At 50.1% G+C, this 17404-nt stretch overlaps 1 protein-coding gene across 3 annotated transcripts in view; it reads right to left on the bottom strand.

The window, feature by feature from the left end:
* The window catches only part of ST8SIA5 (ST8 alpha-N-acetyl-neuraminide alpha-2,8-sialyltransferase 5), a 76032-nt gene extending 69022 nt beyond the window's left edge, over positions 1–7010 (bottom strand). For all 3 annotated transcript variants that reach the window (XR_008684702.2, XM_055417298.2, XM_055417297.2), the window contains exon 1: positions 6469–7010. Coding sequence is in view for 2 of the 3 variants with exons in the window: in XM_055417298.2 (XP_055273273.1) it covers positions 6469–6599 (131 nt within the window). In the remaining variant the exon portion in view is untranslated. The remainder of the gene's footprint in view (positions 1–6468) is intronic.
* Between the last annotated feature and the right edge of the window lie 10394 nt (positions 7011–17404).

The raw sequence follows: 17404 nt of genomic DNA on the forward strand, positions 1-17404 counted from the left end.
GCATTAAAAACTATGCAGCTAGAGAAATATCTAACAAAAACGTTGGCATTCTTTATGGAGAATGACAAAGCTCCAGAGAAGCTTTAAGGAGGGCATTAAGGCCCACGTCTACCTGGCCCTCCTCTGAGATTAAGTTTAAACAGCAGGTTGCCGCCAGCTCACGCAGTGTCCTTTCTACATTAAAAAAAAACAGTAACTGCTCTTTCGCTGCCCCTTGTGAAAGCCTAAGTAACTGAAGTCTTTACCACTCCAGCGATATGAGTTTATAGGAAGATTTTTGCGCTAACAAAGGGGATTTGGAGCAGCGGAGAGTTTAAAGGCAGAGGTGATTTCCACACCCCTCAGGAGCCTGGCGGGCTACAGTCCATTGGGCCTCAAAGAGTTGGACACGACTCAGCGACTAAGCACAGCATAGCACATTCTAGAAAATGGGTAAACTCTATGAATTTATAGATCAGTAGATCCTGTGAATATATAACGTCCCCAGTGTTCACCCCCAAACCGCCCTTGCCCTATTGCCAAAACCGCGTTAGTCCTTTCCTACGGCTCCCTCCGCAGCCCGCATCACACTTGCCCACTCCCAGCCAGGTGCCAGGTTGCCTAGTTTCCCGCGCACCTCCGTCTCCTCTCTCGCCTCCACCCCCAGCTCTCTGCAGCCTCAGCTCCCACGCCAGCTCTCCCCTCTCCAGCCCTTCTGAGCAGGCAAGCCCTTGGGACTCTCCTCTGTGCCCCAGCCCATTGCCATCTTTCACTCTGCTCTCCCCTGGGTAAGATGTCATCCAGTTCCATCACACAGGCCAGTGTTTTTCTAACTGAGGGTTTCAACCAATAGATTAAAAACTCAATGCAGCAGTATGCCCCAGAATTGTTTTTTTAATTTTATTGTGGTAAAATAAATATAAAATTTACCATTTTAACCATTTTCAGTGTACAGTTTAGTGATACTCAGCACAACCACAATTGTTGTGCAGCCATCATCAACATCTAGCTCCAAAATTCTTTATCTTCCCAAACTGAAACTCTGTACCCATTAAACACTTATTTCCTATTCCTCCATCCTGAAGTTGCCCCTGGCAACCATTCTGCTTTCTGTCTCTATATATTTGACTACTCCTATACATGCAACCATATAATATGAGTCCTTTTGTGATTGACTTATAGCACTTGGTATAATGTCTTCCAGGTTTGTCCATGGTGTAGTGTGCTTCAGAATTTCCTTCCTTTTAAGGCTGAGTTTATTTTTTAAATGAAGTGAAATGGAATTTTTAATGAAGCAGAATAGAAAATATTAAAGTGAATTTCTCATAATGAGGCCAAACACTTTTTCACAGAATGTTTCTTTCAGATGGATATGTATGACAGTGTGTTCTGCATCTCTGGGTATAACATATTTCTTACTGTGGATAACAATCATGAAAGTTGGAAAAATGATGATTTTGGTGCGTGGTGACTCCAAAATTTCCATTGTTGGTCTGGCTCTTATCGACTCACAGTTCCTGAGCTCCTTTCCAACGAGCTGCTGGATTGCCCTGCAGTGTCTGAGCAGATCTATACTCAAATTTGTTACCCCCTTCCCTCCAAACAAGCTCCTTCTCACATACTTCCCACTTGTGGCAGTTTAGTCGCTAAGTTGTGTCCGATTCTTATGACCCCACAGACTCCCCTGTCCATGGGATTTCCCAGGCAAGATTACTGGAGTGGTTTGCCATTTCCTTCTCCAGGGGATCTTCCCCACCCAGCGATCCAAACCCAGGTCTCCTGCATTGCAGGCAGATTCTTTACCAACTGAACCAACAGGGAAGAAGACATTTTCCACTTCAGTTCAGTTCAGTCACTCAGTCATGTCCGACTCTTTGCAACCCCATGAACCGCAGCACGCCATGCCTCCCTGTCCAACACCAACTCCCGGAGTTCACCCAAACTCACGTGCATCGAGTCGGTGATGACATCCAGCCATCTCATCCTCTGTCGTCCCCTTCTCCTCCTGCCCCTAATCCCTCCCAGCATCAGGGTCTTTTCCAATGAGTCAACTCTTCACATGAGGTGGCCAAAATATTGGAGTTTCAGCCTCAGCATCAGTCTTTCCAATGAACACTCAGGACTGGTCTCCTTTAGGATGGACCGGTTGGATCTCCTTGCAGTCCAAGGGACTCTCAAGAGTCTTCTCCAGCACCACAGTTCAAAAGCATCAATTCTTCAGTGCTCAACTTTCTTCACAGTCCAACTCTCACTTAGTTCTCCATAATCCAGCCCTGCCTGCCTCACTCTGGCCCCCAGCTCTTCAGGCATTATGAAGAGTCACTCAAGTCTCCCTTGAACCTTTCAACTGTTGTGCAAGCTGGGTTTCATCCCCCTTCCATCCACCTCCATTTCCTATGGGTCATTCCCCTTTCCCTAAGACCCCCTTCAAATGCCTCCCTCCCTGCTCCTTAAGACATCCCAACGGATTTGCAATGGCTCGCTCCGCACCCTTCGAGTCCCCTGTCCGCATCTCCAGTGTGGCCTATGCATGCGCTCCGTGCCATTCTGTCTTCCCCACAGAGTGAGGTCCCGGGGACCCTGGGCTGCATCCGTCTTGCACATCACTGTGGGTTCAGCATGTAGGAAATCTTCATTAAGTATTTGTTCAAGCGAGAACAGACGTGGAAGCCAAGGAACACCAAGGGCAAATTTCACAGCTTTGTTTTTTGCCTTTTCCTTCTCATTCCATATACCGTGCACCTTCTCCAGTAGAGACCCAGAGACCGCTAAGCCACCTGTACTGCCCACCTTCCCCTCTACATCTCCCCTTCACGTCCCTTCCCAGAAGTACCCCCTGCACAGCACAGGGAGTGGTGAAGCAACCAAAAAAATAAAAGAATGTACACTGACTCACACCCCAGCTTCCTTCTGGTGGAATCTGTCCCCGATTCTCGCTGGAACAGCTGGCCCTCTCTGTGGCCCTGAGCGCTTTGTGTCATGTCAAACAATGAAGGCTCTGCCGAATACATCCACCCAGCTCAGTCCAGAAGCAAAGAACGACCGCCTGCGTGAATCCCCGGCTCCCAAATAGATATGCCTCCAGCACCATGTTCTCCTCACTTCTGACCAGGCTGTGTCAACAGCCTTCCAGCCTCCTCCCTTTTCTGCCCCTTTCTTGAAAGGCCCAGAGAGCCTTCCTTCACTTGGATCACATCACTACTCTACTCAAGGACCACATGAGGTTCCCTATGGCCTAATGAACCAAGTTTAAACTGCCCTTCTCAGTCCAATAAGCACTTCTCTGAAGCCACTGACCCCAAAATACATCTGTCTCCTCCTTCCCTGAACTTCCCATTCCCTACACTCCCCTTACCCTAGTGGGATCCACATCATCACTGGTCTCCTGAGTTCACTACCCTTGCAGGTATGCGCTTTCAATCATTTATCCATTACCCAATATTTCAAGAACCTACTATGTGCCAGGCACCATATTTGGCGCTCAGGGTACAGCTGGGACAAAACAAAGTGAACCCTATCCCATGGAGTGTTCATCTAGAGCAGGGTTTCTCTCCCTCAGCACTGCTGACATTTGGGGCTGGATAAGTCTTTCTTGTCGTGGGTGGGCCATGCATCATAGCATCTTTCGCCCTGTCCCTGGCCTCAGCCCGAGAGATGCCAGATGCTCTCCTCTCGCCACTGTGACAACCCAAAGTGTCTCCAGACATTGCCTGAGGGGCGACAATGCCCTGATTGAGAACCGCAGGCCTAGAGCAGCAGAGGGGAGCTTGTTACAAATCACCCGAGGAGCTCATTAAAAAGGCCAATTACTGGGTCCCACTCCCAGAGAGGAGACCTGGAACCTGCATTTCAGTGACCACACAGGTGACTCTCACACAGGCCGTTCCAGGACATCTACTGGAGGAACACTCAAGTGTCAGGTATAGAAACACAGGAGACAGACCAGTAACCTTATCAAGTCAATTCATGACAATGATGAGATGTAGAGGAAACAAGATAGGGGAACAGATGCTATTCGTTCACCAGTGTGGCAGCCACAACCTGGTGAAGGGCCGGGACAGCCTCTCGGACTGTCCAACTGATCGATGGTTAAAGCTCCTGTGACAGCACAGGTAGGGTCAGCCCAGGAGAGGTGCAAGGTGGCAGGCTGCATCTCTGTGCCTTGGCTCCTGCCTTCTTGGGCTCTGGATCTGCACTTCCCTCACCTGCCCAAAGCGTCTCCTGCCTTCACAGGCCCAGTCAGGTCCCACTTCCTCCAGGTGGCCTTCCCTCCAACTCCGGTCTGGCGGTGCCTTCCTCCTCAGACATTTCAACACTTACATCTTAGCTCATCTGTGGCCACTGTTTCCCCAACTAGACATCAAGGCCCCTGAACACCAGGACCACAGCATCTTCTTCAAAGATCCTACAGTGCCCTGCCGGGATCAAGTACATGGAGTTTTGCTTACTTGCTTGAATTCATTCAGGCCCTGGAGCAAGGACTGTGAGCTGGCCTCTGAGACTAAGGGGGAAGAGGTCTCTGTGTTAGAAGGTGGGATGCAATTGGTATGGCCGCCAAATTCCAGGCAGCCACTTCACCCACCCAAGATCAAGGAGGGCCTGCCAGCGCAAGCACTTAGAAGCTGAGCTGCTGTTCGCTGTGGGCAGGCAGGACATTTTCCCGGTGTTGATAAGGCAACAGGGGTCCCAGCAACCCCTGGGGCCATTCTGGGTAGGTGCCAGCAGGGGGTAGGAACCCAGAGCCACCCTGCTAAGAAGCAAGTGCAGCAAGCAGGCCGTTTCGGGCCCAACTGTCCTTGCACGGGGTCATCTTAGTGGGGGCGGGCGGTGGGGGGCGTCAGGCCCAATGGGCTCCAGCAATCCTGGAGACTCTCTGAAAATGTCCTTTAAAGCTACCAGCACCACGCAGGGCCCATTAGCTGCCCTCAACCAGAGAAAAATGCTCTCTGGGAAGGTCAGGGCAATGACTGGTTGGGAACAAATGTCCTGGCCAAGGGGCCTCACGCTCCCCAGCTCGGGGACTCGGAGCGGAAAATAGCCCAACTGTTTGACTTTCCTACAGTGAGCCCAGGCCCAGCAGCGGTGTCACTGCTCCCATCCGTGGATGCAGCCCAGACTAGGACACCAGCAACTGATGTGGACTCCAAAGGATGCAAAGAGAACAACTGTTTTATTATTCGGAAGTTTAGGGAAGAAGCCGGGATGTTTATATTAGCCAGGGGTTTTGTTTTCTACCGGTCTGGTGGGGGGAGGGGCAGCGAGGGTTGGAAGACAACTGACAGCAAAGGAAAAAGCTCGGACAGAAAAGAGAAGTGGGGTCTTTCCGAAAAAGGCTCTGAAATGGGAGGATCTCAGCGCAGCCCTTTCCCCAGGTCCTGCAACCCCAAGCGGCTGCCCTCAGCCAGCCGCAGGCAGAAGACCACTGTGGCATTTCCGTGTTTTGCGCACGCAGGGACTGAGGCCGTGCCCGAGTGCTGAGTCCCTTTCTCTTAATGGAGTTTGCCCGCGGATGAGGTGGGGTAGGAGGGGGGCCCAAGTGGGGAGGGTTAACTTCTGCTGCAGCTCTGACCTTCTGCCGAAGGATGAGAGGGAACCATCTGCTTCAGAAGGGATCGGGTGGTGAGTTTCCCGGTGCCAGTGGTTACCGGTCTGTAAGAATTCACTGCTTCTGTCGCATCGTCCGAGCCCACTATCCACCCCGCCACACCTAACTCTGCACTTCTGGGCGGAGGGTGGGGGGGTAGAATGTGTTTTTACCCCCAGGGACCCCTACAAAAGTTCAGGACTCGAGAGGTAACCCTATAAGGTTTTGAGCCCTCCACACCCGGCAGCCTCCCCTCCAACCAGATGGCCACGGCACTGTGGACTTGAGGACACTGATCTGACCCCCGAGGCAGCTCAGGACATTCATATGTTTTTATCCTCAGCTTGGCCGGTCCGAATTCCATCCTGTCCCCCGTTTTCCACAACAGAACAAAGTTGTCGGGCCCCTCTGGCCAGCGCTGGATGCAGGCGTTCTCCTCCGGCTGGGAGGAGAGATGCGCTTAGGAGCTGCTGCTGCTGCTGCTAAGTCACTTCAGTCGTGTCCGACTCTGTGTGACCCCATAGACGGAAGCCCACCAGGCTCCCCCGTCCCTGGGATTCTCCAGGCAAGAACACTGGAGTGGGTTGCCATTTCCTTCTCCAATGTGTGAAAATGGAAAGTGAAAAGTGAAAGTGAAGTCGCTCAGTCGTGTCCGACCCTTAGTGACCCCACGGACTGCAGCCTACCAGGCTCCTCCATCCATGGGATTTTCTAGGCAATAGTACTGGAGTGGCTTGCCATTGCCTTAGGAGCACGGTGACCCAAACCTCAGGCGGCTTTGCTCGAGGTTCAGTGCAGACCCCAGAGTCGCTCACCCGGGCCACGCCGGGGCGGAGGCTGCGGCTGCCACCAGGGGGCTTGCCAGCGGGCTCCGCGCCACCCCACCCGCGCTCGGACTTTCTTACCTCTTGATGTAGTTCCTGCCATACAAGATCTGTTGCAGCAAGGTCACCAAGGCGAAGGCGCAGATGAAGATGAAGAGCAAAGTTCGGTTCCCCAACAAATCCCTGTTCGCCGAGGGGTCCGCGTAGCGCATCCTGGCGGCCGCGCGCGCACGGCGGAGCGCGGCGGGCGCCTGGCGCCTGGGGGCCCCCGCAATCACGCGCGGGGCTGCGGGGCCCCCGGGGGCGCGCGGCCCACCAGGCGCCTCTCGGCGCGATCAGGAGGGTGGGGGACTTCTCGGAGCAAAGTTTCCGGCTGGCGAAGCCGGAGCAGGAGAATCCGAGCACCGCCTGCGCCAGGGCAGCTGGCAGAACAGGGCTGGCCTCCCCGAGCTCCACAGATACCCCAGGCCTCCCTCCCGATGCCTTTACTTCCAGGCGCCCATGTCCGGCAGCCTCCGATTTCCCTGCGGAGGGGCGACGCCAGGTGCCCCGAGCCCGGACGGCCCCTCCCGCCGAGGTGGCGGCCAATGGGGAGCGGGGCTCGGCCTAGGTCCGCCTGTGCGCCGGAGAGCGCCGCGCACCGCCCCCTCCGGCCGGGCTCCGGATCTGTCGCCCAGTGCGGTCCCCGGCCCTGGCGGGCCAAGTCTGATCCCCGGGCCCGCAGTGAGGGAGAGCGCGAAGGTCGGCCTTCAGTTCTACAGATGGGAGGTGGGGGACAAAACACCCGGACAGTCTGGGTAACGGCAGGCGGGGGATGCAGAGGGGGAGGGGTGGGGCGGAAAACGCCGGGTTTGAATCCCGGAATTTTAGAAGGAGGCAGGAAGGAAAGCCGCGGCGGGGCACTGAGTCACCCCGGCTGCCGCGTCCTCGCGCTCCCGGGGAGATATCTACCGAGAAAGCCGAGCAAGGTCAGCCCGGCAGCCCTCAAGGACGGAGCGCGCGGCTCCTGCATGCTGATGGCCTGCGGGGCTGCCCGCCCGCCCGCGCCCCGGGCGCCCCACTCCAGCAGGGAGGAGATTCTGGGGCTTTCCGCCCGGCCACAGCTCTCGGCAGTTCGTCAAAGACCTTGTTGTCACCGAGACACTGGGACCTTGTCTCATCCTTGGAACCACTCGTAAATCTTAGGTCAGGCAGCGGGCCGCCTTCGGGTACCACGGTCCCCCAGAGCTCTAGTAAGTCACTGTTTAGAAAGGTCTGCACTTCAACAGTACAGACACCGGGGGTGGAGGGACGGGGACCCAAAGAAACGCAATGCCAAAGAGGTACCTCTTCAGAAATCCTAACCCCACACTGTGCTCTCCCGTCACCCTTCCACCCCCACCCCAACCCGCACGCCCCGCGACAGCCCCTGCCGCCTGGGACTCACATGCCCGCGGCGGTCACCACGGAGCCCTAAGTGGATGATTCTAGGGCGCCCCTTCCCAGGGCCCTCCAGCCAGTCCGGGGGATTCTAAAGTCAGGTCGGGGCTTCATCTCCGAACTTGACCCGACCTCGAATCTCTCAGCGAGAAAACGGACTTTGACAGGGAAGTGCCCAAACTCCAATACTCTGGTCTCAGCATCTAATAGTTTGCTCTTTGAACTGGAAGAACCAAAGAACTCACGGTTAAATCTCATGATTAGGGTTCCAACAATATCTTGGAATTCATGATGAAATTCAAGATGGAATTCAAGATGAAATTCAAGATGAAAGTGGACCCTGTGTTATCTATGTATCAAATAACTACTATCCATGAGGTTGCCAGTAGGCTTTTTAGCCAACTAAAGAAATAACACAGAAACTTTTAGATGGTCCATTATTATTGCAGTCCCATATTTGATCGGTGGTACCGCCTCAGTTCAGTTCAGTCCTTAGTCCTGTCCTATTCTTTTCAACCCCATGGTCTGCAGCACACCAGGCTTCCCTGTCCAACTCCCGGAGCTTGCTCAAACTTTCATCAAGAAGCTCTTTAGTTCCTCTTCGCTTTCTGCCATACGGGTGATGCCATCTGCATATCTGAGGTTATTGATATTTCTCCCTGCAATTTTGATTCCAGCTTGTGCTTCATCCAATCTGGCCAGCATTTCGCGTGATGTACTCTGCATTTATGTTAAATAAGCAAGGTGACAATACTCCTTTCCCAATTTGGAACCAGTCCATTGTTCCATGTCTGGTTCTAACTGTTGCATTCAAACTGTATGCACAACTATTTGCATATCATTTACATAGTAGTAGAAAATAAATAATCTAGAGATGTGTATAGGTGTTATGCAAATACAATGCTGTTTTAGGTCAAGGACTTGAGTACTGGCAGATTTAGGTGTCCACAGGAGCCCTAGAACTGATCCTGAGGATACTGAGGGATAACTGTATTCTATATGGGAGGTATTTGGATTGCTTGATACTCTGCAAATGATTAGCAAAAGTCCAGAGCATCTCTGCTGACACTGCTTTTTTGATCCTAACAACATTTAAAACCTGCCTTCACAAGAAGTCAAAGAAGTGTCTTTCGCACACACACAATCACAAGCATCTCTGATGGAATCAGAGACTGACGGTCTGGAAACATGGAGGTCTGCATTTCCTGTTATTTCTATTAATGGGGCTATGGTTCCATTTTAAGCCAAACTGATATTCTGATGGTAGAATTGCAGCAAACACTCAGAAGGCCTTGCAAACAAAAGAGTAAACACATGGAGAACCGATCCCTCTGCCAGACTCAGAGAACACCATTTTTATATCCTAATTGCCAGGAATGGGGACAGCTGCATCTTTGTTTAAAACACACACTCACGCACAATTAAGCCAAGAACAAATGTCAACACTGGCACAATCTCCTAAATTACTGATAACTGATGGGCATTACTCATGCTGTGAGCATTGTCTCCAACAGAAAATGGAAAGATTCCTATTTTGAAAAGATCTTAGCGGTTTCTACTGGTTTAAGAAAGCTGTGTTTTGTTTCAACCACACAACTGCAACCTGCCAGGTTATATAAGTAACCTTCCACCCATGTGTTCAAGGGGTTTGTGATAAGAATACGCTGTTCCTGTACATCTTTATATTTGTATGAACAAGGCGGATTTGTGGTTTACGGACACTTTGCCTGTGATGAGGGTGTCTAGTGGCCACTGACTAAAAATGCCAGGGATGGCCTTGTAATTCAGTGAGCCAGGGTTGCCCCTTGCATGGGCAACTGCAGACAATGGACTCTATGCCATCAGTCTTGTTTTCAATAAATTATTATTATAAACTATAACTTAAACTCCTTTTTCAGTTCCCTTATGAAGTACGAGCTTTGTTCTAAATAACTTATGAAATAATCCTGAACATGAATGTGAAGTCCCCTTTTGACCTTCACATCTCCAACCTGACAAACATCCTCCTTCTGTCTCAGCACCACCTCCCAGGGGTCAACTGAAAGAAAAATACACAATATAGAGAGTTAAGTTTTATTCATAGCCCAGGAGACAGCCTCTCAGGTAGCTCTGAGGAACTACTCCAAAGAGGTGAAGGAGGAGCCAAGATATATATGATTATTTTTTGCTGGGAAAAAACATGTAGTCAAACATCAAAAGAAGACTGCTAATCACAAAGAACAGATGTCTCAGATTAATGATTTAGTGCTTTTCAATGTACAGGAAGATGTAAGAATCTTGCAAGATGCAAGAATGTCTCTTAGACATTCTCCTTAGACGTGCACCTTAACTATCTAGGGGCCAGTGTATCCAAAGGACAGAACACTTCCTGTTTTTTCCCCACCCTGAATTTTCTGCTGGAGAAGAAACTGCAGCGACTAATGGCTGTATCCTTGTAGAACTGAAAAGGCAACATTTTTTTGTTGACACAAGTATTTCTCTCCTGCATTTGCCCCAGTTTATTCAGTTTGCTTCAAAAGGTAGAGGCCTCATTATTATTATTCCATAACAGCTTATGCATTCAGGGCATATGGTGCAGAGAGAGCCATTTCTACCTCGGGCATGTCATATTCTTACAGATCGAAATAGCTACACAGTTTATGATAAGGTTACTCAGAACACATTTAGAGGGAATTCCCTGGCAGTCCAGTGAATCAGACTCTGCGCTTTCACGTCCAAGGGCCTGGGTTCAATTCCTGGTTGAGGAAGGAAGATCCTACAAGCTGTGAGTCACAGCCATAAAAAAGAACACATTTAGATGACATGATGACATGGTGGCCAGAAAGAACCTGGGATCTCCTTTGATCACTTTAAAGGCCAAGCTCTGGGGTAAAAACACTGGGATCAGGTTCTGTCCTTTGAGCAAGAACACTGATGAATTCAGCTGAATGCTTTTCATTGCAACCCAGTACTGGCCTCGAGATTCGTTTTGTGGCTGATCAGTATAATGCTAGAACTTCAGACAAATGCCTATAAATATAGCTGCCTAGAAATGTCTAATGTTCCTTGGGTACCTGAGAAATGGAAAGGAATGACTGTTCCCTGTTCCCTGCTTTAGAAATCATCCATTTCTAAAGCACCAGGGGAGTTCCCCATCCTGATGCCATGGCCGCAGCAGAGCCCGTCATTTACCCGCAGCCCCGGGTCCTAAAATCTCCAGTCACTTGGTGGCCATGGTAGAAGAGCTTCCACGTGCTTGGTCTTCTGTGAACCAGGAAAAAAGATCAGCCAGTCTGTGCCCCAAGAGCTTCATAGCACAGCGAAGACAGACACACAGTACCCTCGAGCAGGATATGTGTGCCTGTAACTCAAACTGGGGTGTCAGGGGTGGGGAGGTGGGGAGGGACCGATTGGCAGGTAAGGAGGTGGGCCATGAGGAGCCCTGGGACGAGGTACGCAGGGCAGAGGAGCCGGGTGGGCAGCCGCAGACGTGGCACAGCCAGCTCGGTGTGGCTGGAGATGAGGCTGGAGGGGGGCGGTGGCAGGAACCAGAACACAGGGAGCTGGGACTGCATCCACAGAACTATTGCAAGATTTTAAGTAGGGGAACAATATGCTCAGATTTGCGCTTTAGATGAATCAGTCCGCCGGGAGGTGGAGAACAGTTTGAGGGAGAAATGCCTGCGAAGACACGGAGGTGACAGCTCATCTCGCGTCCCCCTGCCAGCAGCTGACCTCCCCACCTCTGCAGGCCCCGGCACCCCACTGGCAGGCAGCCCCACCAAGGCTCTCTCATTACTGTATCAACTTGGTAAGGCGCACTCTGTCTCCTTCCAAAGGGGCAGGCGGGGAGGGGGGCACAGGCTCACTGCTTCATGAGAGCTGGCACTGTATTCAGTGCTTTGCATGTGGCCCATTTGATGTTCATGGACATTGGTAAGTATGCTGGGGGCAGGCCCACCACACACTGGGATCGCTCAGAGCTTGTCTCTGATACCCTCCTTTTCCCTCCCACTTTCCAGGGTTCCCTCTGGTTCCTTGTGCAAAAATATCTACTCTCCCCACTCCCCTTGAAAGCCCGGCTCTTGGGAAAGGCTCTGACAGCTTTCATTCAGTGCTCCTGCTGGAAGGAAACTCAACATGAAGTATTCTCTGTGCCCGTAATCAAGGCCAGCTCTGGGAGAGCTGCGCCCAGAGCACTGGACAGAAACCTCAGGCGAGCAGCACCGGAGCCACGTCCCCAGTGTTTCCAGGCAAACTACTGGGGAGGGAATGTGTGTCCGATGTCAGAACAGAAATCTGTGGAAACAGGACTCGCTTTAAAGGAAACTTCTTGTAACACTTGCATATGAGAAATAAGAGGACTGATGTATTTCTGCCTGAACACCCCAAAAACAGATGCTCATCCATGAGTGTGCTCACAGTTAGGACCGCCTGGCCTTGCCATGTAGTAAGTTTGCCCAGGTCGTTGTCACTTACAGGCCAAGTAGACAGAGCTGTACACCAGAGGTCAGCAAGCTTTATCTGAAAAGGCCAGAAAAAGTTCTGAACATTTCGTGGGCCGGACCCCTTCTTTTGCACGCAGCTCTATTGTTGCCAGATACAGAAATGAATGGGTGTGACCAGAGTTTGCCCGTGGGCTGCATAGGTGGCTGCCCCTGCTCCTCATCATGTGATAGGCAGAGCCCTATGCAAGAAGGCCTACTCCATGGACCTAAAGAGTCACGTAAAAGACATTCCCCTGTGTTTAGGATTATGTCCACAAAGTCCTGATTGATGGTAACATGTTAATCCATTATTCTTTGACCACAGGGTAGCACAGCTTCACTTAGGCTTGAACTACAGCCTGGGGATCATAGGATGGCATCTCCATGCATAGAATGTGTGGAATGCCCTCTACCCTTTTTTCCACTTAGGTTTCCCTTTTCTTCTTCTCAATGGGACACTGTTCCTGGGAGTGTGTGGTGTTGAGGGAAGAGAAATGAGAGAACGGGGAGATACATCCCACCAACATCCCAGAAATGCCATGTCAGAACCACATAAGGCATCATCCATGGCGCTGGGTGCTGGTCACCTGCCCAGTCCTCCAGCCCCAAACACGCGTTACTGGTTTACTTGGTACTGCACCTATGATGATAGTCGCCAAGCTCATGGGAAAAGAAAAGCCAGGCAACTGGTCCACAACTTACAAATGAGGAAACAGATTATGTTTGTTGTCTGAGTGACTTGGTGTTTGGCTGCAAAGGCTTCCAGGCAGGAGAAAGTGGCTGACAGCGTCCTGGAGTGTGGGAGGTGCTGTCCGATGGCGGGAAAGAGCTCAGGTTGGGGTCAGAAAGTGACACGCTTTAGGTCACAGCTCTGTGAGCTCAGGAGGGACACCTACCTTCTCTAACCCACTGGCATCCTCAGGTGTAAACTGGAAAATACAATACCTACCCCCTCAAAGGAGGAGTCTGTGAAGATTAAATGTAAGACTGTAAAAGCATTCTGTAAGCTATAAAACTGTACAACTCTAGATATCAGTATTTACTGTGGCCAGAGATAGAGGGAAAGTTGAGTCTCAACAAATTTGTGAAGGTGGCTAGGTGTCCCTGGTGGCATCCCTCTTCCCCTGTCCTCTCTCTTGACCACTCCCAGGGCCCGGCATCAGTGGCCGGGACTCCCCAGCATCCCCACTGGAGCCCAGACCAGGATCTGCCCCCTTCATTCTCCTCCCACCAAGCAAACCTCATCTCCTCAATGCACAGCTGAAGCTGACCTAAGGAAGTGTGGAATTGTGGAAACAGCACAGTGCTAAGCATCAAAAACCTGAATTCTAGATCTGGCTCTGTCACTAACTGGCCATCTGAATTCAGGTTTGATTAACCTATTGACAACCTTAGACTTGCCAATACACACAAGTCACCCCACTGAGGTTCTACTGCCAACCCAGCCAGTTACCAGTTTGGTCCCCTCAGATAAGTTTCTTGACCTTCCTGAGCCTGTGTCTTTATTTATGAAATAATAAAGAAAACACCTTCCAGAATTATGGTGAGGAGTGAGAGTAGGCATACCAATTCCTTAGAGCCGATACGCGGAAAGACAGCTGTGGTTTTTAAAACTTTTTCCAGCATTAAAACTCTGCCTTCAAAGCAAAAGGATGCTCTATGCTCTTCATCCCTCCCCTCATGCCCCTTCCTGGCCCAAATGGCATCCCCTAGACACCCACATAGAAAGGCAAGGGGTTGCCGAAGCATAGCTGAAAACACTGAGCTGAATGACCCCCAAGGCTCCGTTCATCTTCAAAACTGCCTAGCTCAGGCTCTAATTCTAAGATAAAAGACTTCCTGCTAATATGAGGGGTGATATAATATACTATAGCACCCCTACTAGAATCACTTGCATTTGAGTAGGCATTCTCATAGCTGTATAATTCTATGAATTCATATATAAAGAGAGAATTTCAGGGACCATGTTTTATGTGAAAGAAGCAATTTGGAGACTCCCCTGGATCCCCTAAGATCATCTGACTTGGGTCGTCCATTCAGCTTTCATGTCGGACTAACTTAGGAGGTTAATGTCATTTTTGGGGCTGGTAAGTGAACTCTTGGCTTCCAGACAGATACTTGGTTAATCATGAGGCCCAGGGAGGACAAAGAAAGGCCATCAATTCTTTCATGGGGGGAATAAGAGTTACAATCAGGTTCAGCTCTGAGGGACAGAAATCCCCAAAATGATAAGACCTAATAAAGATATACATTATTTTTTCTATTATAGAACAGACATCCAACAGCAATCTAAGCCTGGGAGAGTGGCTTCATTCAGAAAAGTCTTTGAAGATCCAGGCTCCTTCCAGCTCATCACTCTAATATTCCAAAGAGGTAGCTCTTGTCCTCAGGTTCCAAAATGGACACAAGAGCTCCAGCCATCAGTTCTAAGGTCCATTTAACAAGATGAGGGAAGATCACTAATTATCAGAGAAATGCAAATCAAAACTACAGTGAGAACTACATTCTCACACCAGTCAGAATGTTTATAGTCAAATCTATAAACAATAAATGCTGGGGAGATGTGGAGAAAAGGGAACCCTCGTACACTGTTGGTGGGAATGTAAACTGACACAGCCATTCTGGAGAACAGTATGGAGAATCCTTTAAAAACTAGGAGTAAACCTACAATATGACCTAGCAATTCCACTACTGCATACATACCCCGAGAAAGCCACAATTCCAAAAGAAACATGCATTCCGCTGTTCACTGCAGCACTATCTACAATAGCCGGGACGTGGAAGCGACCGAGATATCCATCGACGGAGGAATGGATAAAGATGTGGTACATATTTACAGTGGAATATTACTCAGCCATAAAAACGAACGCATCTGAGTCGGTTCTAGTGAGGTGGATGAACCTAGAGCCTGTTATGCAGAGTAAGTCAGAAAGAGAAAAATACATCATGTATTAATGCGTATATATGGAATCAGAAAAATGGTGTTGATGAACCTATTTGCAAGGAAGGAATGGAGACACTGATGTAGAGAACAGACTTGTGGATGCAGCGGGGGAAGGAGAGGGAAGGATGAAAGGAGAAAGTAGTACCGACATATATGCGCTCTCGTGTGTAAAACAGCTGGTGAGAAGTTGCCGTGGAACACAGGGAGCCCAGCCTGGCACTCAGTGACGACCTGCGGGGAGGGGAGGGAGGCTCAGGACGCGGGGATGTGTGTGTGATGACGGCTGATTCACCTTGTTGTTGGCAGAAACCAACGCACCACTGCGAAGCAATTTTCCTGAAACTAAAGACTAAATAGAAAATGAGATGAGGGAAGAGATAAGGAAAGGCGGGTCTCTCTCCATTTAAAGACAGTCTCTGAAGTCTCACATAACACTTCCACTCACATCTCATTAGCTAACCTGATATTTTTAGTCAACCTAAATAAAAGGGAGGCTGGGGCTTCCCTGAGGGCTTGGTGGTAAGGAACCCGCCTGCTAATACAGGAGACACAGGTTCTATCCCTGATCCGGGAGGATTCCTTACGCCACGGAGCAACTAAGCTCGTGCTCTTGAGCCCAGGAACCGCAACTACTGAGCCCACACGCCACGACTACTGAAGCCCGTGTGCCTAGAGTCAGTGCTCTAAAACAAGAGAAGCCTCTGCAATGAGAAGCCCCTGCTCGCCGCAACTAGAGAAAATCCTGTGCAGCAAGACCCAGCACAGTCAAAAATAAAGAAGTGAAATTATATGCAGGCCTGGTGTGCTGCAGTCCATGGGGTCGCAAAGAGTCGACATGACTTAGCAACTGAACAACAAGAATATATTTTAAAAAGAGTACGGGACAGTGGGTTTGACCCTCAGGACAGTGTGCAGGCAGTGGGGAGAGCTTATGTCTGTTGTCCAGGTTGACAGAGCCTGTGGGCAGAGGAGCAGAGATCTAAATCTGGCCGAGTCTGGCTCTGACCCCCGTGGGGTCGTGAAGAATCAGACATGACTTAGCAACTGAACAATATATTTTAAAAAGGGAGGTTGGAGGAAATCATCTTCCAGCAGGGAGGAGAAGGAAGGACAACCTATGGTGGTTTCCATGTCAGGAGCTGGTCAGCCACCAAGAGGGCTTAATGACCTTTGAGAATTTCAGTTCTGAGATTTATATACTGACCTAGCCTCTTGGGAATCTTACTTTGATATCTTCAGATTCTTAAACATAATTTTTAATGTTGTTAGAAAAGATGCAGATGAGAGTTGCATAAGTCATAATGAGTTTGAACTTTAAAAATACATTTGTACTCAATGGTATGCTACAGAGTTCCTATTTTCTTTTTAACCTTTTACAAAAGTAGAGCATATGTACAGAAAAGTGCACAAATCATGGAGTACAGCTCCATAAATTATCACAAAATAATTTGTGTCTTACACCTAGGTAAGAAAAAAAAATCTTTCCTTTTCTCCATTTTTATTTGCAATTCTGTCTTCGCCCCATCCTCTCTTCTGCTCTTCTCACTTCCCAGGCCTCCCAGATATCCTGGGCATGGGGGCAGGTAATCTTTTGAGGTTGTTGTGCTTCCCAGGTGGTGCAAGTGGTGAAGAACCCACCTACCCAAGCAGGAGTCTAAAAGACACGGGTTCAATCCCTGAGTCGGGAAGATTGCCTGGAGAAGGAAATAGCAACCCACTCCAGTATTTTTGCCTGGAGAATCCCATGGAGAGAGGAGCCTGGTGCAGGCTACAGTCCATAGCATCGTAAACAGCCAGACACACTAAAGCGGCTTAGCACGCACGTGACAGCGTGACCTTTGGAGCCAGAGTTACCCAGGTTAGAATCTCAGCTCTTCTGCCCGCAGGCTCTGTGAACCCGGACAAGAGACCTAACCTGTCTTACCCCTGCCCACGCACTGTCCTGAGGGTCAAATCCATTGGTCCCCGTTCTCCCCACAGGACCTGTGCATGCTGGCACTCCACATACAGTGTCCCCTGTGACGAGCCACTGCACTTTCATTTTTGTGCTTTTGGCTGGACCTTTTAAAAACCCTGTGAGACAACCCTCGTTATTTCTGTTTCAGAGATTGACACCACAGTGCCCACTGAGGCAACATGACTTGCACAGTGTCACACAGCCAGTCAGCACCACAGGGCAGGGTGGACC

Source organism: Moschus berezovskii, chromosome 28 (assembly GCF_049115385.1).
Source record: "Moschus berezovskii isolate FMDL1 chromosome 28, NW_MosBer_1.0, whole genome shotgun sequence".
Classification (NCBI taxonomy): Eukaryota; Metazoa; Chordata; class Mammalia; order Artiodactyla; family Moschidae; genus Moschus; species Moschus berezovskii.